Consider the following 22,000-nt stretch of genomic DNA (forward strand, 5'->3'; position numbering starts at 1 on the left):
CAAACATATATGTGTCAACACATTGGTTAGCCTAGAAGAAATGGACAAATTTCTAGAAAGTCACAACCTGCCAAGACCGAGTCAAGAAGACACAGATAATTTGAACAGACTGATCACTAGTAGTGAAATTCAATGTCTAATTAACAAAACTCCCAGCAAACAAAAGTCCAGGGCCAGATGACTTCACAGGGGAATTCTACCAAACATGTAAGTAAGAGCTTATACCTATCCATCTCAAACTATACCAAATAATTAAAGAGGAAGATACACTCCCAAATTCATTGTATGATGGCACCATTACCCTGACACCAAAACCATACAAAGACACTACAAAAAAAATTAAAGGCCAATATCTTTGAAGAATATAGATTTAAAAATCCTCAACAAAATATTAGCAAACCAAATTCAGCAATATATAAGAAGCATCATACAATGTGATCAAGTTGGATTTATTCCAGGACACAAGGATCATTCAACATTCACAAACCAATCCATGTGATACACCACATTAAAAAAGAACAGATAAAAATCAAATGATCATTTCAATAGATGCAAAAAAAGCACTTGACAAAATTCAACATCCACTCATGATAAAAACTCCTAGCAAAGTGGGTATACAGGGAACACATCTCAACATAATAAAGGCCATTTATGACAAACTCACAGTCAAGGATGCCCATATATGGGGATATATGTATACTTATAGCTGATTCACTTTGTTGTACAGTAGAAACTAACACAACATTGTAAAGCAATTATACTCCAATAAAGATATAAAAAAAATAAAATTGTATCAGAAAGAATAAAATTAAGGAATAAACTTAACCAAGGAGGTAAAAGATGTATAGAAAACTATAAAACATTGATGAGGAAATTGGAGATGATACAAAGAAATGGAAAGGTATCTGGCACTCTTAGATTGGAAGAATTAATATTGTTAAAATGACCTTACTACCCAAGCAATCTACAGGCTAATGCAATCCCTATCAAAATACCCATGACATTTTTCAAATAAGTAGAAAAAATCGTCCTAAAATTCATATGGAACCACAAGAGACCCCAAATTGCCAAAGCAATCTTGAGAAAAAAGAACAAAGTTGGAGTTATCACTCTCTCTGACTTCAGACCGTACTACAAAGCTACAGTAATCCAAACAGCATGGTACTGGCATACAAACAGGCACATAGAACAATGGAGTAGAATATACAGCCCATGCACCTATAGTCCATTTAACCTAGGAAATAAACTCATGCACCTATGGTCCATTAATCTACAACAAAAGAGACAAGAGTCTACAATGGAGAAAGACAATCTCTTCAACAAGTGGTGCTGGGAAAACTGGACAGCTACATGTAAAACAATTAGATTAGACACTTCCTCACACCATAAACAAAAATAAACTCAAAATGGTTTAAAGACCTAAATGTAAGACCTGAAACCATAAAACTCCTAGAAGAGAACATAGCCAGAACACTGCCTATTGTAACAATATTTTTTTGGATTTATCTCCTAAGGCAAAAGAAATAGAAACAAAAATAAACAAATGGTACCTAATTAAATGTAAAAGCTTTTGCATAGCAAAGGAAACAAAAGAAACCAAAGAAAAGGCAACCTACAGGATGGAAGAAAATATTTGCAAATGATATGACTGACATGGGGTTAATATCTAAAATATATAAACAGCTCATACAACTCAATATCAAAAAACAAACAACCCAATCAATAAATGGGCAGAAGACCTGAATAGACATTTTTTTCCAAAGAAGACATACAAATGGCTAACTGGCACATGAAAAGATGCTCAACTTACAAATCAAAACAACAATGAGATATAACCTCATACCTGTCGGAATGGCTATCAACAAAAAGAACACAAATAACAAATGTTGGAGAGGATGTGGAGAAAAGGGGACCCTCCTACACTGCTGGTGGGAATGTAAGCTGGTGCAGCCACTATGGAAAACAGTATGGAGTTTCCTCAAAAATCTAAAAATAGAACTTCCATATGATCCAGTGATTCCATTCCTGGGTATATATCCAGAAAAGTAAACAAAAACACTAATTGAAAAAATACATGCACCCCAGTGTTCATAATAGCACTATTTACAATAGCCAAGATACAGAAGCAACCCAAGTGCCAATTAAACAAATGGATAAAGAAGATATGGTATACATATACAGTGGAATATTATTTGGCCATTAAAAACAATGAAATTCTGCCATTTGCAGCAGTGTGGATGGACCTAGAGAATATTATGATTAGTGAAATAAGTTAGAAGACAAATACTATATGATATTTATATGTGGAATCTAAAAAATAGTACAAATGTATGTATATGGAAAGTGGAAACACACTCACAGATATAGAAAACAAACTAGTGGTTACCAAAGGAGAGAGGGAAGCTCGGAGTGACATTTAGGGGTATGTGATTCAGAGGTACAAACTATTGTGTATAAAATAGATAAGCAACAAGGATATACTGTACAGCACAGGGAATTATAGCCATTATCTTGTAATAACTTTTAATGGAGTATAATTTGTAAAATACTGAATCACTATGCTATATACCTAAAACAAATATAATAATATAAATCAACTATACTTCAATAAAAAGACATAAAAAAATCTAAAAGCAAAAACAAATAAATGAAAATTTATCTAATTAAATCTGATTTTTCTATAAAAAAATAAGCAGAAAAAAATTTTAGGGCCCATGATCCTTTTAAACAGCAAACAGTAGTAAGCACCGTGGTAGAGAAGATATGGCAGCTTAGCAAAACCAATTTTCTTTTCTTCCAGGGGGTATAGGTGAACTCCACTGTCCAGTCTACCTTGAGGGTAGGTGTGACTCTGTCACTGTCGCAGGAAATGGGATGTGAATGAAATGCTGTGAGCCTCTTCCAGAGCTGGGCTGTAAACTCCCATGCCTGACCATCTAGTTTCTTCCCTTTCCAGGATTTGACACAGATGAATACAGGGAACTTGGAAGCATCTTTAGGGAACTGAGACTGTGTCTCATAATCTTGGGCTGACCATGTAATTTATTACCCAACTGGGACACTTGAGAGTGGAAGGGGGCACTGCTCAGCAGGAATACTCACTTTGGACTGTGCCTGAGCAAGAAATAGACCGTGCCTGAGCAAGAAATATACATCTATTGTGCTAGCCATGAAATGCTAAAGTTTATCTGTTAGAATTGTCAGGGTTATCGTAACTAACAAGTGTCAACTTACTTAAGCCAGCATTTTTCTAACATGGAATGTTTTTAAAAATAAAATTGTTTTACTAATGATAAATTTTAAATAGTGAATAAATTAAAAACAGAAAGAAGAAAAATGTCAGCCTTAATCTCACCATCCAACTGACCACTGTTAATGGATATATTTCCATCCAGATTTTTTACATGTGTATTTTTTATAGATGTGATTACAATACTTTCAGTTTTGAATCCTATAGTTCATTCAACAAACATTTTCCTCATTTTATTAAAAAATCTATTAGTGAAGATCATTTTAGAATCTCTTCATATTTAATAAACAGGCATTTAAGTTATCTAAATCATACATAAATGTTGTCGAAAAATTAGATAAGTGGATGTGCAGGAAGAAAGAAAGGCCTAAAAGGAAAATGTATGTATAAACAAAAATTGACTGCAGTATATGCTGCTCTTAACCTGCCTTTGACTTAAATCTAATGAACATTCTTTCATGTGGCAATTGTAATTCTATATCATGACTTTAAAGTTGCCATAGTGTTCAAAGCTATGAAACTTCTAAAAAGCAAAACCCCAGTTAGTGTTGGATTAATTAGTTTTCCTAAGATTTGACTTGTGTAACTTTTTTAGGCATTACCTTCTCCACTTTTCTCGGTGTGGTTGATGGTTACATCAGGCACCTTTTTTCCTTTTTTTTAAAAGATATTTGTGTACAAGGTGTGATAGAGCATTTTCTCAATGTCCATTCTGCATCTCATTATTATCATTTTTGTTGATCCTTCTCAATTATATAAGAAAAATTATTAATATTTTAATTTGCATTGATTAATTAGTGACCTTTCACTTGTCCCCAAGTGTTTATTCAGTTTTTTTATGATTTGCCTATTAATGTTCTTAGCCTAGTTTACTTTCGTTTTCTCAGTTTAGTTTTTGTTCTTTTGTTTTCTTAGCCTAGTTTTCTAGAGCGGTGGATAATGTAGATGGTAATGGCTACATAATATATAATGTGAATGTGCCATATTTTACCATCTCCCTATTTTGGACATTAATACTGATTCTAATTTGAGATCTATGATTAAATAATGGTGTGATGAACATCGATATGAATAACCCCCCTAAACACACACGCACACACACACACACACACACACACACACACACACACACTCTTTAGATCTTATGTAGGTTAAAGTCCTAGAAATAAAAATCACTAGATCAAAGAGAGAAATAATGTAAATATATTTAGATATCATTTTAAGGAAACACATACCATTAAGGGCAGTCCCGGGTTCATGATGCTACAGTCATCATAAGGTAATAGTTTTTCTTCCTAATGTATCTCGTACTATGTCAAGTGCTTCTGTCAGGTGTAAGGGGGAAGAGTGACCCATCAGGCACTGTCCCTCAAGGCCACACACCCTTGCCTGTGGTGGTGGATCTGCCGCTGGCTCTGGTTTACACCCTGGGGTTCCATGGAGCTCTTCATGGCTGACTTTCTGGGCTTTCTACATTCCTTTTGTATGACGGCTTCTCCTAAGAGTGTCGTCATTTACTGCCGTGACCTGAAGTTGTCCCTTGTCTCACGCACATCTTACTGTTCGCTTGCTCACCTCCATGCATGTATTCAGCTCTTTTGTCACCTGTGCTCTGCCGGCTCCAGGGAAGACTTGGCAGATGGATGTAGGGACTGTCTTGTGTAAAAAATAGGTTTTTATTTGCTTTTCACCTTAGTTTTCAACGTGCTGAGTTTTGCTTTTCATATTCATGCAATTTGTTTTTCTTTTTAGTGAAATTCCTTCTGTTTACGATGTTGATCTCACTTTATTCAGTGTTTGTCCAGTTATGGTGAATTTGTTGTGTTCTGTTACATCCAAATGCACTGGTGGTGCTGTTTGAAGGATACAGGATATCTGGGTCACAGTGAACTGTGTTACCCTTTAAGTGTGGCATTTCGTGGATTTGTGGACTGAGGTTCATGCCTCCACGTGTGATATAACTAAAGATCAGGCTGTTCTGGCTGCCTCTCTCCTTCTTCCCTCCCTCCCCTCCGGACATGGACTCCACAGAGCACAGATTGGAAACCCCAGGACCTGTGGGTCACCAAACCTCTTCCAATTTCACATTGCCCTTGTGGAATCAAACAAGATCATGCCTGTGAAACTCTAATGTGAAATCCAGCTAAAATACAGAGAATTTAATTATTTTCAAGACAAGATTTCTTCCAGATTCCAAATACAGGTCCATCTGTGTCAAACTGAACTTCCTAGTGGAAGGAGAGGAACCAGCAGAAGTTAGAGGAAATTTCTCATCACTGCAAGTTTCCCAATGGTGGAGACAGAGCCTGTTATGTGCTGGTACAGAGAGAGGTCAACATTTGATCTACTGATGGAGGGCAAAGTGGTACTTTCCCACCCAGCAGCCCTGGGTCCCTCTGGCTCACAAGGCTGCCATAATCTGGTTGTCAGCAGGGAGAGTCAGGGGTCCAAGGCCAGGCCAGGCTGAAAAGGGCTTAGGCTGCTGAGTGACTACACAGGCCTTGGAGGTGGCTGAGCCCCTGGGGGATGCTGGGTTGGATCCAGGGCCTGAGCTGGCCCCACCCAGGTGGGAGATGGGTACTGGCTCCTCTGATAAGCAGAAGGTACTGGCTGGCAAGTCAGGTTTGGAGGGGACAGTCAAAGGAGGAGAATTCACATGGGGCCCTGGGAACTCTGTTAGGGAGATGAGAGGGAGGCTGGCTCAAAACAGCATGAGCTGGAAGGGAAAGGAGCTGGTGGCCAGGGCACTCAGATAGAAAACAGGGGCTGGTGTGGGACAGTAGACAGGGAGCAAGGTTGACTGAATCCCGTGTTGAGCCCAGGGCAGAGTGGGGAGATGGGACCCCAGTGAGGCTGAGGGCCATCATGGGAACATCTCAGCCTCCTAAGCTCTAGACGGTCCTGGTTGTGGGAGAAGCCTGCCCTCACTGGAGACAGAGGCCCTGGAAACAGGAAACTGAGTGTCCATGGCATGACCCCCTGACCTCCTAGGTCCCTGGAGTTATTCTCCTTCCTCTGACCTGTTCTTTGCTCTGCCAAACTGAAGAGGGGTTGGAGACAGTGGTTGGCTTAGAGAAGGTAAGAAATTTCTAAGACCCAGAGAGGACCATTTTGAGGGAGAGAAGATTGTCCTTTTTAATGGACCTCACTTTAGACTCAGACCTGGCAGAAGGCTAAGCACCAAAGAGGCATGATTGAGAAATCAATGGGACTCTATACAGACAGCATGGGATTTAGGGAGGACTGAGGGCTGGGGAGAAAGGGGGAAGCAAAACCCAGAACTGACAGCAGAGGGCATCCTGGAGCAGTGTGGTTGCATATTGAGGCGGTTCAATGAATAAATAGGAATTCAGCCGTAATCACTCTAGAGATCCATTTATTGTGGCCCTGTGATCCCACTGCTAACCCCTATGGGATTCTTGCTGCTGCCCCAGAATGATGGTCAGCAGAGAAAAAGGTCAGTCTCAAGCTGCTGTTCGAGGCGCTTCATTGTTCTCTTTATCCAGGGCAGGAAGTATGAGACCTTGGTGAAGACTCCTGGAGATGTCCCGTTTGTTTTTCCATAGGAGAAAATACCCTGGACCATGTTTTTGCACACGAGGGGCCCACCGGAGTCACCCTGTGGGTAGAGAAAGGAAGGGCTGAGTGGGCCTCCTTCCGGTCCTATCTTCCCTGCCACCACAGGCTGGGTGGTCTCTGTCAGGGGCTGTTAGGAAGATCTGGGCCAGAGGAGGCCTGGTCACCTCCCTCGCTGCTGGGGTCCAGCCTGGCTATGACTGTCCTTTGCAGCTCGACTCAGGTCTACCTTTCTGTCAGTCCTCATGGAAACTCGTGATAACGTAGCTACGGGATGACTGATCCTTCCTCACCCCCAACCCTGATCCACTCAGGGGAGAGAATTAAATTTTGGATTAGTGGACCTGGCTGCCCAAGCTCTCAGGCTGTGGATGAGGTTATGGCCTGTCCCCTACCCAAACCTCCCCAAGATCCTCTCCCCAGGGCCTGTGTGCTTAGATGCGAGGAACCTGACCTTGAAGGCAGTCTTCACCTTCCTCGGGTCCCCCACGCAAATCTGGGTGGCCTGGCTGTAATAACCTGGGAAGAGGGATTTGCACACTGGATCCTCCTGCACCGTCAGCTCTGCCTCTTGCAGGGTGGTGGTTGGAGTGCCCACGGCCACCTGCCCCCAGCCGGCCACACTGCACGCCTTTCCTGGCTTCACCCGGACCTTGCCCCTGGGCAGGCTGAGGGGTCTCACAGCTGCAGTCCCCTTGGCCTTTCTCTCCAGCTGAGGGGAAGAGACAAGAGTCCAGCTCAGCCAATGGCCTCTGGGCTTGGGTGCCATGATGAGGCTGTACTGACCACCCCCTCACCTGAGCCACTGGGACTGGCCAGGCAGCCAGATGGGAGGGAGGAAAGGGACAGGTGGTAGTGGAGGGGAAACGATCTGTCCCCAGGAGGGCCGGGGGAGTGGGGAGGTTTCCTTGCCTGCAGTAACATGATGTCACTGGAGTAGTTCTTAGGATCATAGTCTGGGTGGGGGACGGCTCGTCTCACTGGGATCATCTGCTGGGTCCTCTCCTGTTTCTTGATGTTGTGGGCCCCCAGGGTGACGCTGATTAAACTGCACAGAGAGCAGAGCAGGAATGTGGGGACTCTGTGCCCTGTGCTTCTCAATGACATGAGGGCAGGGATCCTGGGAGCTTTCTCAGGCAATACGGCGAAATTACTCTGAGTTTGGATTTTAACTCTGTGCACCCTTTCATCCTCCACTGATGCTTTATCTGACCCGTGTGGGCCCTCGCTTCTCAACCTTGCCTCTTGCTGTCACCTCTGACCCTCTGACCTCAAAACTTACCTGCCCCATTTCTCAGCTTTTCGTCACCCTAGTGCGGCTCTTAAGATGCCTTGTTTGATGAGGTCTTGTGGTCCTGAGTTACCACGATCTCAGGGTGAGGGAGGGGCTCCCCTGGGCTCAGCCCCTGGGGAGGGGCCGGGGTCCCTGTCGGGGTCTCAGGAGGGGTAGGCTGGCTGCTGCCCCTCACCTTCCTCTGCAGTGAGCAGCCGTCAGAACAAAGTCCTTTTGCACGAGGACACCGCCACACCTCTTCCAACTCTCCTTATCCAGAAACTGAACAAACACCATGTAGGGACGGGAGTGGGGCTTGGCCTCGTGGCCCCCGATGATCTCCTCTGAAAGAAAAGGCTGGAAGATGGGGTGATGGGAGAGGTGTGGTCAGGATGGAGGCTCAGGGAGGTGACGGCCAGGTGGGTTGACAGCACCTTGCAGACACCGGGGGAGAGTCCCCCAGGTTCTCATTGCAGCAGGATAAACTTTTCTGAACCTCAAGCCTCAGAATCTCCCTCTGAGAAAGGGGTCAGTGCTTGTTCTCCAGGTCCTGCATCAGGCACATGTGCGGAGGAGGGCGGGTCTGCCTTCCCGATGGTGGAGGCCCATAGAATCGTGGACGGGACTCCCTGATGAGCCCTCACTCCCGCTGAGTCTCCGGGACCCCTCTAAGCCTCTGCTAACATCTTGATTTGTGCCATTTTTTAATAATTACCTATGAGCTTATGGAATTGGATTTTCTAAAATCCTCATGTCCTTGGGCCTAACACAACCTAGGATCTCAGTAAATGATTTTTTGGCTGCAAGAGTGAATAGCCTCCAATTAGCTTTAGGCTGAGATTTGGTGGGGATACTGCTGGTGGGATTCAAGGCCATAGGGGTGGGGGGAGGGCACTGCCAAAGACAGTGGGGCAGCTGAGGGCCTGGGAGGTGGGGGAGATGGGGCAGAAAATGAGCCGTTTGGGTCCTGGGGCAGAGTCAAGTCGCCCAGAGAGCTTTGGGTGCTGTCATCTAGCCACTTCTGATCAATCACCCCCTGGGTTCCTCTCCTGGGCAGGAGTGAGGGGTGGAGGGTACTGAGAAATTTCGTTTGTTCTTAAGCTGGGTCCACTGACAATTCCTATACTATAGTGGATTCACTTGAGCTGCCTATTCCTGGGTTGAAGTGAGGGATTTTAATTACCTGTGTTTTGCAGCTTCACATCCTCTGCCAAATACACAGCCCACTTTCCCTGCTGGTGAGAGAGAAGCTAAGACCCACCCTTCCTTTCTGCCATTCATCCTCGCTGAGTGACTATGCAGCATCGAAATTGTTAGTCTGGGTTTGGGATGGGAGCTGGGATTGAGAAAGCTGAGCTGGGCAGAAGGGTCAGGACTACAGTAGGTTTAGTGAGATGGGCTCTGGCCTCAAGAATGGGGATTGTCACTCACCAGTCCCAGCCCGGTGGGCAGAAGAAAGGCCATTAGGAGCAGGAGAGGCTGCATCTTCCCCGAAGCTCTGCCCAGGTTGGAGCTGCTGGTGTTTCTTCCTTCCAGACACAAAACACAGGGGAAGGAAGGAGGGCAGGCTCAGTTCACACACAGACCTCCCAGACTTGTGCTCCCCCGCCGAGCCAGGTGTCAGCAGGCCACGTGGTCATCCACGTTCTCTGCCGTGGGTTAAGTGAGAACGACACTGTCACCACACTTGTACTCCCACCGCTGACTCACAAAGCCAGAAGAAAGATCAAGAAAGTGAAGGCTGTGGTTCAGCCAGCACAGGGGCTGAGTCCCAGAAACCCCTCAGTGACTGAATCAAGAATATCTTCATTTTTCGACTCTTGGTTCTTTTTCGATTCTGGTGAAATCCTGAATAATTACACAATAGGCTAGGTCCTATTGTGTAATACGAGAGACACAGCTCCTGCCCCTGAGAGGCTGGCTGTCAGCTGGAGTAGACCTAGAATCTGTGGGTAGAGAATAAGATGGCAAGGACTATGGTGAGGGGGGTCTGCTTGGTGCCATTGTGAGGTAGAGGCTGGACTTGCTTTAGGAGCAGATAGGCCTGGACCACCCAAGTACCCTGTGCAGCAACCCCATTTCTTATGTTGCCACCATCCCAGTCTCATATTTTTGAAGTGTTTAGAATTGCTTCTTTAAATGTAAACATTCTGCAACAAAGAGAGCTTTTCCATTTTTTTTTTTTGGTGGTTTTTTGTTTTTGTGTGTGTTTTTTAAAAATTAATTAATTGATTAATTGCTTTTAGCTGTGTTGGGTCTTCATTGCTGCACCCGGGCTTTCTCTAGTTGTGGTGAGCAGGGGCTGCTCTTCGTTGCAGTGTGCGGGCTTCTCATTGCAGAGGCTTCTCTTGTTGCAGAGCACGGGCTGTAGGCATGTGGGCTTCAGTAGTTGTGGCATGTGGGCTCAGTAGTTGTGGCTCATGGGCTCTAGAGTGCAGGCTCAGAAGTTGTGGCGCACGGGCTTAGTTGCTCTGCAGCATGTGGGATCTTCCCGGGCCAGGGCTCGAACCCGTGTCCCCTGGCATTGGCAGGTGGATTCTTAACCACTGTGCCACTGGGTAAGTCCAAGACAGCTTTTCTTGTCCCCCAATCTTGAACAAAATTCCTGGACTTGATATTCACTTGACCAAAACAAACCATCACTGGGTCCATCGGAAGTGAGTGACTGATTGGGTTGTGCTGAGGTGTTTAGCACCCCTCGAGCTGAGATGGGGGCTGTCCCACTCAAATCAGGGTGCCTGTGAGTGGGGAGGGGCTTCCTCTATAGAAATGCTTCTTACTGGTGTGCACTGAAGGGGAAACGGATGCTGGTCATCCTAATAATTACTACCCACTAAGTATTCTCTGTCCAGAGAACCACGTCTCTGATGGCCCTGGGCATAGTAATCCTAAACACTTGTAGATGATCCCACCACTCTCACCAGTATGAGGACAGAAGGAAGAGTGATGGCAGGGAAGGCATGAGGAGTTCTCAGCCACCCAACCCCAAGTCAGTTGAAGAAACAGCATTCTATGGGCTTATAGAAAAAGAGGGGAACGAAACATGCCTAAGCATGAATGATGATTATCTTGGGATGGTGGAATTCTTGGTCATTTTAATTTTCTTACTTATATGTTCTGTATTTAATTGTCTTTCTATGATGAATATGTTAGTTTCTATGATGAATATATGTTCCTTTTATACCCAAAACACATATTGCCAGAGATGAAGCTCACTCACCATGCAAACATTCAGCCAACCAGTTCTTCTCTTCAGCCCAGCCATCTCTAAGCTGCATGTTTTAAAAATGAGGTTGCTTTTCTGAATATGTTGTTATATTAAAAATTCAGGGGCTTCCCTGGTGGCGCAGTGGTTGAGAGTCCATCTGCTAATGTAGGGAACACGGGTTCGTGCCCCGGTCCGGGAAGATCCCACATGCCACGGAGCGGCTGGGCCCGTGAGCCATGGCCGCTGAGCCTGCGCGTCAGGAGCCTGTGCTCCGCAACGGGAGAGGCCACAACAGTGAGAGGCCCGCGTACCGCACAAAAAAAAAAAAAAAATTCAAATATTGTTGAAAAATAGAAGAAAATATTTACTCAACAAAATATGGGCTATAAACACCTTTGAAACATTAGGATACCCTTGAAACCAATAATTTTCATTTCAGTGAGTTTCCTTTGGAGATAAATATATTTAAACACACATAGGTGAGAACAGTGGGAGTTGAAGAGACGCTGGCTGAGACCAAGAGGGAGGAGCTGAGGGCATCCCAGGTGGCGCAGTGGTTGAGAGTCCGCCTGCCGATGCAGGGGACACGGGTTCGTGCCCTGGTCCGGGAAGATCCCACATGCCGCGGAGCGGCTGGGCCCGTGAACCATGGCCTCTGAGCCTGCGCGTCTGGAGCCTGTGCTCCACAATGGGAGAGGCCACAGCAGTGAGAGGCCCGCGTACCACAAAAAAAAAAAAAGAAAAAAAAAGATGGAAGAGCGCCTTCAAGGTCACTTTGGGCTGAGGGAGGATGTGCCGTCAGGACACCAGAGGTTGCACAGGGTCCTGGGCTCAGGACTCCAGGACAGAGCTGCGACAGGCACTTGAGCTGGGCCTGGGAATACTGAAGGCCCTCCTGAAATTCTCTCAGCCTTCGGAGCTCTGGCTGCTCTGATGTGGAGAGGGAACTCTGCATGGGGAGCACTACACATTTCTAAAGCCTCCCCACATTTCTGTTTCTGGGGTTGAGAAGTGCCCCCCTCAACCCCAGAGCTTCTCAGGTGGTCCTCCTTCCAAATCTGGATTCTCCTATGTTGCCACATTGGCACTGGGATAGGGTGGGGCAGGGGAGTGGGTGTGGGTTAGGAGGAGGGCATATGGATGCGATAAGAGGGTCCTTGAGAAGAGGGTCGTGTTCTCCTGAGGAGGTGCCTCCCTTTTCTGATGGAGCCCATGGTCAGCCTGGCAGGGGGAGCTGGCACTGGGGACGAGGGACTGGAGGGAGCTGGCTGTCAGTGCAGCAGGAATTTTTATTCTAGAGTTGGAAGGGTGGGTGGTGTGTTGGAGGGGGAAGCCCGTAACAGATCAGAAATGTGAATGGATGGTTGCCAGACACAGTAGGTGCCTAACGAATGTGCTTGAATGAATAAAATAGGAATCAATGATTTTTGCTCAAGAGATGAAAGTTTATTAAGTTCCAGGCAGTCTCCCCTTCACCCCCTTTTGGCCCAGTGCCATTCTGACCTCTATTCCAGAGGAGATGGAGGGATCCATCCCAGGGGCACGTTAGTCTGGTCCCTGCAGTTTATAGTAGCTCATTGTTTTTTGGATCCAGTACAGAAAGCTCGAGACTCTGGTGTAGACATTTGGAGGTGTCCCATTCTCTTCTCCAAAGGAGACGATGCCCTGGGCCATGCCGTTACACACAAGGGGGCCCCCAGAGACGCCCTGTGGGCAGAGAGAGGAAGGGCTGAGCCGGATCTTCTTCAGGTGTGGTCCTCTGCGCCGCCCCAGGGTGGATGGTCTCTGTTGGGGGCCCTGGCTGATATCAGGGGCTGTTGGTCCTGAGGATTCAGCCTGGCCTTGACAATCTCCCCTTCTCCTCCCCAAGGAAGCCTCTGCCCATATGTGGTGGTGGGACAGTCTCCATGCCCCCAGGGAAACAGGACAGAGACTGGATAGGAGAAAAGCCTGGGGACACAGGGATATGATTAGTTCCCACTGCCCTGGACCCTCACAGCTTGGCTGTGCTCAGGGCTTTGCATGGATGACGCTGGGGATCTCACCAAAAAAGAACCCTTCCTCTTTCTTGGGTTCCCTACATATCGGGGTAGTGGTGTTGTAATCTTTGTAGTGAGAGATGCATTCCTCATCCCTTTGGACTTCAAGGTCTACCGCCTGCAATTTCTCTGCCATGGGATTGTTCACGCCCAGGTGCCCCCAGCCGGCCACACTGCACACCATCCCTGGCTTCACCAGCTCCCTCCTCCAGGGCAGCCTGATGGGGCTCACGGCGGCGGTCAGGTAGGCCTTCCTCCTCAGCTGAAGGCAGAGGAAAGGCCTTCTAACCTACTTTTGGCCCACAGAGGCCTCAGGGACAGTTATGGGGTTGCCTCCCTCACTGCCCTGGGACAACTGAAGGGGTCATACCGGAAGGAGGGACAGGAATGAGGTCATGGGGGATTCAAAACCCAGGTATGAAAGTGTGCAAGAACCAGTGTGGCTACGTGCCCTACCTGCAGTAACATGATAGCATTGACCCACTTATTATGATCATAGCCTGGGTGGGGGATGGCTCTTCTCACTGGGAAGACCTGCTGGGTCCTCTCCTGCTGGTAGATGTTGTGGTCCCTCAGGGTGATGTTGGTTGAGCTGCCCCGAGAGCAGAGAGGGAGGTGGAGTTGCAGGAAATACAGGCCAGGAGCCGTGAGGAAAGAGCACAGCTTGGGACAGGGTGGGACTGGAGGGGAGAAAGCTCCAGGTATGGGACCTGGGGCTGAGCTTCTCTGTGCTGCCTGCTTCCTGGCAGCCCGGGCTGGGTGCAAGTTCCTGGAGTCCACTTAGGGTGTTCAGTCCTGCACAGAGCTTGACCGTCTCTAAGGAAAACCAGGGATTTCTCACATCTGCACTCTGGACTCCAGGGTGCAACCTCAGCTTCCTTCCATCCCACCTTTGATCAGTCCCTTCTCTTCACGGGCCACTCGCATTGACCTGTTCCTCTCTCCCCAAAGCTCACCCGTCCTCTGAAGAGCTCTTCTATGTTACTTGGTGGCCCAGGTCTGCAGCCCCTGAGAAGAGGGTTCCCTGTGAGGGGTCTACAGAGGGGTGGGGGCCCAGGTGTTCCTCCTCACCTTCCCCAGCAGTGAGCTGCTGTCAGCATGAAGTCCTCATGCACAAGGAGACCCCCCACAGATGAAACTTTTCTCTGAAGCATGGTACTCAAGAAACGCCATGTAGGGGTGAGAGTGAGGCTTGGCCTCATGGCCCCGATGATTTGGCCTGAAAGAAAGATTGCAGTCTGCCCGCTGTGCTCATGGAGCCAAAGCCTGGAGAGGGGAGATGGGAGCAGATTTGCTGGTCTTTGAGGGAATTTGACCAGAGTTCAGAAAGTTCCTGGAGATGGACCAGAGCCAGGATATGTATGAGTGTAGCACCTGAGCAGGGTTTCTCCAGTGCAGGATGGGACTGGACCTCTGACAGTGGGGACAGTCACTTACCTGCCTCCCCACGGGGGGACAGAAGAAGGGCCAGCAGGAGCATCTCTCCAGGAAGGCTGCCCAGATCTGAGTCGCCGCTGCTTCCTTCTGGTCCTTTAACCCTGGGGGTCCCCTCTGGTGTTGTGACCTTTATCAAGTGAGGTTTTTCTGAAAGTCTCACAGCTCTGTCTGATCAAGTCCTGGGGTCTGAGTGGAGCATGAACTACCAGTCACCACGGAAGGACCCGTAGCTCTCGGCTCAGCGCCACCACAGCAGCAGAAAACAAGAAAGGCAGCTCCAAGTAGGGGTAGTTGGAGATGTTGTATCAGCCAGTAGCAGGTCCCTGAGCCCTAGCAGCCTGGGTCTCAGGATGATAGATTCAAGAATATCTTAATTTTCGCGGTTCTCTTTAGATCACCAGGGGGATTGTGTATTGAGGCCTCTTTTTGTGTGAGACTGTGGGAAACATTGGAGATAACAACTCTTGCTTCTGGTGGAGGAGACAAGCTGTCATGATCAGACAAGGATGGTGAGATCCTTGGTATGGGATGGACAGAATGGTGTGAGAGTGATGCTGAAGAGGGCTTATTCCAGTTATAAAGAACTGAGTGGTTTAAGAACAGCAGCGACATTGCTTTTACCCACAAATCTGCATTTTGGTCAGGGTACAGTGTGGATAGCATCCCTCTGTTCCCCTTGGTGTCAGGGGGGCTTGACTCCTGGAAGCTGAATCATGTGAAGGCTCATTCACACCCGCCCAGTGGTTAGTGCTTGCTGTTCACTGGGCCCGTTGGTTTCTCTTCACAAGGTCCCCTCAAGTAGTCTCAGCTCATGGGATTGTTTGGCTCCCTCACAACACAGTGGTGGGCTTCCCCAGAGTGAGCATCTGCTAAAAACAAGAATGAGCCAGGCAGAAGCATCTGTTCTACCATATTCCACTAACTGAAGCAATCAAGAGCCCCCACCAGATTAAAAAGGAAGGGTCATAGACCCCACCTCCCAGCAGGAGGAGTGTTGCCGTCATGGAAGGAGAACGTGTGGGATGGGAGATACACAACGGCAGTCATAGCAAAGCAGAACCTGCCACACTGCTTTAGGGGTCTGGAGAGTTAGTCAGAGCCATTGAAACCACTGATCCGTCTAAGCCTAGGTCAGTGCCTTTGGATAGGTTGGGGTCTGCTCTGTCCAACCCACGTGCACTGAGAATGGAAGAAGTTTGCCTGTCCCCAGAGTTACTCTTTTTAATGAATCACTGATACCATGTGAAGTGAGAATGGATGCCAGGGAGCCAAAGCAGAATACCCACACCACTATCCAGAGAATTGCATTCTGATGTCCCTGTACCATTTGCTAAACAAATTATCCTGATCATGTCCCCATAATGGAAAAGAAGGAGAGAGTCATGGAATTGAAAACATTGTTGGTTCTAAATATCTTGATCCCAAGTCTCTTAAAAAGCAACAAAACCTTAAAGAAACAAAGCACACTCTCAGTAGGGATTCTGGCAGGGGAGCCACAGTAAATGAGAGCGTGGTGTCCAAGCCAAGCCTGCGTGGGGTGGGAATGTGCCCACTCCAGGCCTCTCTCCTGTGTGGACACACCCCCTACGTGGGCTCGGACACCCTGCACTGGGCAGCCTGGATGAGTAACTAGAATACATGTGAGGCAGGGAGTGGATGCCCAAGTCTGTTGAAGAGGGTGTTCAAACAGGGACTGGCTATTAGGTGGTATCGGAGCTCAAGGGAGATTTAAAGGCCTTCATGGAGTCGGGGTGGTGGAGGTGGGGGGGAGTCTGGCGGGATGTGTCAGAGCAGGATAAATAGGGTGAGGTGGGCATGGGTATGAAGGGGCTGCCTGATGTGGATTGCCAGAGCCTGGGTGGGGGGAGCAGGGGAGGCACTTGGAGAAGATGAGTGAGAGCTCTGTTATATAAATCTCTGTGGGGATTAATCAAACAAGTCAACATATTAAGCTAATGAGCCAGGTTTCTCACTGTCTGAGGATTAGATGGTATTGGCGGCATCAATGTTAATTCCCTGGGTTTGATCGTAGGACTGTGGTTATGTAAGAGTGCCCTTGTTTGTAGGGATTACACTCTAAAGTATTTGAGAAGTTGATGGAGCATCACGTCAGTAACTTTACTCGCAAATGGGTCTGGAAGACAAAAGTTTTTGTATTGCAATGGCAACTTTTCTATAAGCTGGAGATTATTTCAAAATTAAAAGGAAATCTGTACCTTTCATATATACAAATAATAACCACTTTGAAGATATAATTGGGAAGAAAATCTGTTATAGTAGCAGCAAAAAAAGATGAGGGGCTTAGGAAAACCTTAACCAGAATTGTGAAAAACCTATTTGTGCAAAATGTTAAAGAACTTCTGAAAAACACAAAAACAGACTTTAGAAACAGCAAGATATTCTTAGTTCTCACATATGACAGATCTACACCAAAAAGGTACTGATTCTCCCAAAGCTAATATATAAATGTGATTATAAAAATAATATATATGATGTGATTTTTAAAAACCCACCCAATTTTTTCACTTGGCGTTACACAAGGTCTAGATTGTTTCTAAAATTTGTGTGGAAAATAAGCATGAAAGAATCACTAGGGGAATTGTTAAAAAGAAAAAGGAATAGTACGGCAGAGGGTTAGCCTATCAGATCTTAAGAACGTCTATAAAAATTCTTTCTGAAAAACAGTGTGGTGTTGTATCATGAACAGAGAGAGAGAGACTAGTGAAACACAATGGAAAAATTCAGAAACATTCACAGGTATATATGGAAATGAAGTTTATAATAAAGTAGCAATTCAAATCATAAGGGAAAAGATGGACTTTTAATAAATGATTTAGGAACAACTGGATAGTCATTTGTTAAGAGATTACGTTGGAGCAGTATCTTACGGAAACCACCAGAATAAAGTCCAAATAGGTAAGATATTTGTATACTGAAATACACAAAATAAAACCATATATTGCCTAGAAATAAACATGGGTAAAGTCCTTTAGAAAGTGAAAGTGGAGAAAGCCTTTCTAGCAATGACTCTAAATTCATACACTTTAAAAGAAAGACTGATAAATAAATTATGATTTGAAAAAATAAATTTTAAAGTTTATATATCAAAGAAGAGTGTAAGAAAATTTAAATTACATGCAGCAAACTTGTAAAGAATTATTGCAACCTTTGTCACAATTAAGGAGCTAATCTAATATTCAAAGATCTCTAAATCCAGAAGAAACAGACCAAAAACCTGATAGAACGGGCAAAAGACCTGAGCGTTCACAGTAAAATAAACGTAAAAAATAACAAAGAGTCTCAACTTCACTCTTATTCAGATAAACAGAAATAAGAAAAGGAAAAAAGAAAATAATTATTCTACTCTATCTCATCTCTCAGATGGCCGAAAGTTCTAAAGTTAAACAGCATATACCATGGGTAAGGCTGTTTTTTTAATTGGTGTTGCAGGATACATCTTTTTTCCCCCCATAAGTTTACTTTCCTCCTATCCATGTCTTTATATTTAAGATGTTTCTCATTAAACAGCACAAGGTTGAGTCTTGCATTTTCATCCAGACTAACAGTCTGTGTCCTTTGGAGTATTTAATCTAGTTACATTTAATGCAGCTACTGATAGGGTTGGATTGAAGAATATCGTATTGCTATTTGATTTCTATTAATGTGATTTATTCTTTGTCCTTTTGCCCTACTTTTCCTGCTATATTTTGTTGTATCTCATTTTGTCTTCTTTATTGGCTTTTAGTTATATATCTATATATTATTTTAGCTATTACTCTAGGATTACAGTATGCCTCCTTCACATATTACAGGCAACCTTGAATTCATGCTATACCACTTCATATGTGAACATTGTAATGATATATTTTCATTTGTCTTCCTTCTCACCCTTTGAGTTCTTTTTGTCATACATTTCACCACTATATGCCGTAAATACTAAAGCATTTTTTGCCTTAAAGTCAATAATCCATGTAAGAAATTGATATAAATACTTTTCCACTTGGTCACTTTTTAAAAATTAGAGTACAGTTGATTTACAATATTATATTAGTTTCAGGTGTCCGTATTTTTACAGTTTATACTGACTATAAAGTTATTATAAAATATTGGCTATATTCCCTGTGTTGTACATTACATCCTTGTATCTTATTTATTTTATACCTAGTGGTTTGTACCTCTTAGTCTCCTTCCTCTATCTTCTTTCTCCCATTACCCTCTCCCCTCTGGTAACCACTAGCTTTCTTCTCTGTATCTATGAGTCTGTTTGTGTTTTATTACATTCGTTCATTTGTTTTATATTTTAGATTCCACGTGTAAGTGAAAATGTACAGTATTTATCTTTATCTGATTTATTTCACTAAACATAATACCCTCCAGGTCCATCCATGTTGTTGCAAATGGTAAATTTCATTGTTTATTTTATGGCTGAGTATATTCTATTGTGCATATATATGTGCCACATCTTCTCTATGCATTCATCTGTTGATGGACACTGAGATTGATTCCATAGCTTGGCTTCTGTGAACATTGGTACTAGTTTTATTGTTTTCTTCAGATATATACGCAGGAGTGGAATTGCTGAATCACATGGTAGTTCTGTTTTTAAGTATTTGAGGAACCTCAGTACTGTTTTCTATAGGGGCTATACCAATTTATATTCCCACCAACAGGATACCAGTTTTTTCTTTTCAACACATCCTTGCTAGCATTTGTTATTTCTTGTCTTTTTGACAATAACCATTCTGAGAAGTGTGAGGTGATGTCTCACTGTGATTTTGATTTGCATTTACCTGATGATTAGTGATGTTGAACATCTTTTCGTGTATCTGTTGGCCATTTGCATGTCTTCTTTGGAAAAATGTCTATTCAGATGACTGCCCATTAAAAACATTTTTTTAATTGAAGTATAGTTGATTTACAATGTTGTGTTAATTTCTGCTGCACATCAAAGTGATTCAGTTATACATATATATATATTCTTTTCATATTCTTTTCCATTATGATTTGTCACAGGATATTGAGTATAGTTCCCTGCACCCTGCCTATTTTTCAATTGGGTTTTTTTTTTTTTTGATAATGAGTTGTGTGAGTTCTTTATATATTTTAGATATTAATTGCTTATCAGACATATCACTTGTAAATAGTTTCTCTTATTCAGTAGGTTGCCTTTTGGTTTTGTTGATGGTTTCGTTTGTTGTGCAAAAGCTTTTAAGTTTAATTAGGTCCCATTTGTTTCTTTTTGCTTTTGTTTCCCTTGCCTGAGGAGAAATATCCAAAAAACCCCAATATATTGCCGAGACCTATGCCAAAGAGTGCACTGCCTATGTTTTCTTCTGAGAATTTAATGGTTTAAGGTCTTTAATAAATTTTGAGTTTATTTTTGTATATGGTGTGAGAAAATGTTCTAATTTTACTCTTTCACATGTAGCTGTCCAGTTTTCCTGACACCACTTATTGAAGAGACTTTTCTCCATTGTATTATCTTGCCTTCTTTGTGGTATATTTATTGACCTTATGTACATGTGTTCATTTCTGGGCTCTCTATTCTGTTCCATTAATCTTTGTGTCTGTTTTTGTGCCAATTTCATACTGTTTTGATTATGGTAGTTTTATGGTACAGTATGAAGTCAGGGAGGATGATACCTCTAGCTTTGTTCTTTTTCCTCAGCATTTCTTTGGCTATTTGGGGTCCTTTGTTTTTGCATATGAATTTTAGGATCATTTGTTCTAGCTCTGAAAAATGGCATGGGTATTTTTATAGGGATTGCATTAAATCTGTAGGTTGCTTTGGGTCATAGCTCATGTTAATAATATTAATTCTTTCAATCCCTGAACATGTGATATCTTTCCATTTATTTGTTCAACTTCCTTCAATCAATGTTTTATAGTTTTTAGAGTATAGATCTTTCACCTTTTTGAATAAATTTATTCATAGGTATTTTATTTATTTTGATGGGTTGTAATTGGGATTTTTTTCTTTCTATTTCTGAGAGTTCATTACTAGTATATAAAAAAAAACAGATTTCCATATATTCATCTTGTATCCTGCAACTTTACTGAATTCATTTATTTCTTCTAATATGTTTTTTTTTTTGGTGGAGTCGTTAGAGTTTTCTATATATAATATCATGTCATCTGCAAATAGTGACAATTTTACTGCTTTCATTCCTATTTGGATGCTTTTATTTCTTTTTCTTGCCTGATTGTTGTGGCTAGGGCTTCCAATACTATGTTAAATAGAAATTGTGAGTGTGGGCCTTTTTGTCTTGTTCCTAACCTTAGAGGAAAAGCTTTCAGCTTTTCATCGTTGAGTATGATGTTAGCTGTGGGTTTGTCATAAATGGCCTTTATTATGTTGAGACATGTTTGCTCTATACCAACTTTGTTGAAAGTTTTTATCATGAATCGATGTTGAATTTTGTCAAATGCTTTATCTGTATCTATTCAGATGATCATATGATTTTTATTCTTTGTTTTGTTAATGTGGTGTAGGGTTGATTGATTTGCAGATAAGGAACCATCCATCTGTCCCTTGAATAAATCCCACTTGATCTTGGTGTATGATCCTTTTAATGTATTGTTGAAGTTGGTTTGTTAATATTTTATTGAGGATTTTTGCATCTATGTAGGTCAGGGATTTTCTTTTTCTGTATTTCCTTCCTTCCTTCCTTCCTTCCTTTCTTCTTTCCTTCCTTCCTCCCTCCCTCCCTCCCTCTCTCCCTTCCTTCTCTCTCTCTCTTTCTTCTTTCTTTCTTTCCCTCTCTCTCTCTTTCTTTCTTTCTTTCTCTTTCTTTCCCTCTCTCTCTTTCTTTCTTTCTTTCTCTCTCTCTTTCTTTTTTCCCCCTCTCTCTCTTTCTTTCTCTTTCTTTCCCTCTCTCTCTCTTTCTTTTTCTTTCTTTCCCTCTCTCTCTCTTTCTTTTTCTTTCTTTCTTTCTTTCTTCTTTTGTATTTGTCTGGTTTCAGTATCAGAGTAATGTTATCCTCATGGAATATTTGTGAGTGTTTCCTCTTCATTATTTTGGAATAGTTGAGGAGGATAGGTGTTAACTCTTTAAATGTTTGGTAGAATTCCTTTGCCAAGCTCTCTGGTTCTGGACTTTTGTTTACTGGGAGATTTTTGATTTCTGAATCAATTTCAATTCTAGTTATCAGCTGTTCAGATGATCTATTTCTTCCTGATTCAGTCTTGGAAGATTGTATGTCTCTAGGAATTCATC

At 43.8% G+C, this 22,000-nt stretch overlaps 2 protein-coding genes across 3 annotated transcripts; both read right to left on the reverse strand.

Moving 5' to 3' along the window:
• Positions 1-6,606: 6,606 nt before the first annotated feature.
• LOC114904423 (granzyme H-like) lies at positions 6,607-9,643 on the reverse strand. Of its 2 annotated transcripts, none has more exons than XM_029238357.1 (5): positions 9,531-9,643; positions 8,296-8,456; positions 7,739-7,874; positions 7,281-7,538; positions 6,607-6,869 (listed from the first exon to the last, which is right to left on the reverse strand). In XM_029238357.1, the coding sequence occupies exons 1-5, from the start codon at positions 9,582-9,584 to the stop codon at positions 6,693-6,695; spliced, it is 786 nt and encodes a 261-aa protein (XP_029094190.1). In that variant the 5' UTR covers positions 9,585-9,643; the 3' UTR covers positions 6,607-6,692. The 2 variants fall into 2 exon arrangements, with proteins under 2 accessions (XP_029094190.1, XP_029094192.1); XM_029238359.1 differs by having other exon boundaries at positions 6,713-6,869; positions 7,346-7,538.
• Positions 9,644-12,852: 3,209 nt separating this feature from the next.
• On the reverse strand, positions 12,853-19,524 carry LOC114903881 (mast cell protease 3-like). The gene is given in 8 exon segments (XM_029237131.1): positions 12,853-13,014; positions 13,353-13,386; positions 13,388-13,608; positions 13,803-13,938; positions 14,418-14,473; positions 14,475-14,596; positions 14,784-14,826; positions 19,516-19,524. Coding segments are annotated over 8 exon segments (783 nt in total).
• Between the last annotated feature and the right edge of the window lie 2,476 nt (positions 19,525-22,000).

This window comes from Monodon monoceros, unplaced genomic scaffold, assembly GCF_005190385.1.
Source record: "Monodon monoceros isolate NGI ecotype Baffin Bay Population unplaced genomic scaffold, NGI_Narwhal_1 Super_Scaffold_21, whole genome shotgun sequence".
NCBI classification, from domain to species: domain Eukaryota; kingdom Metazoa; phylum Chordata; class Mammalia; order Artiodactyla; family Monodontidae; genus Monodon; species Monodon monoceros.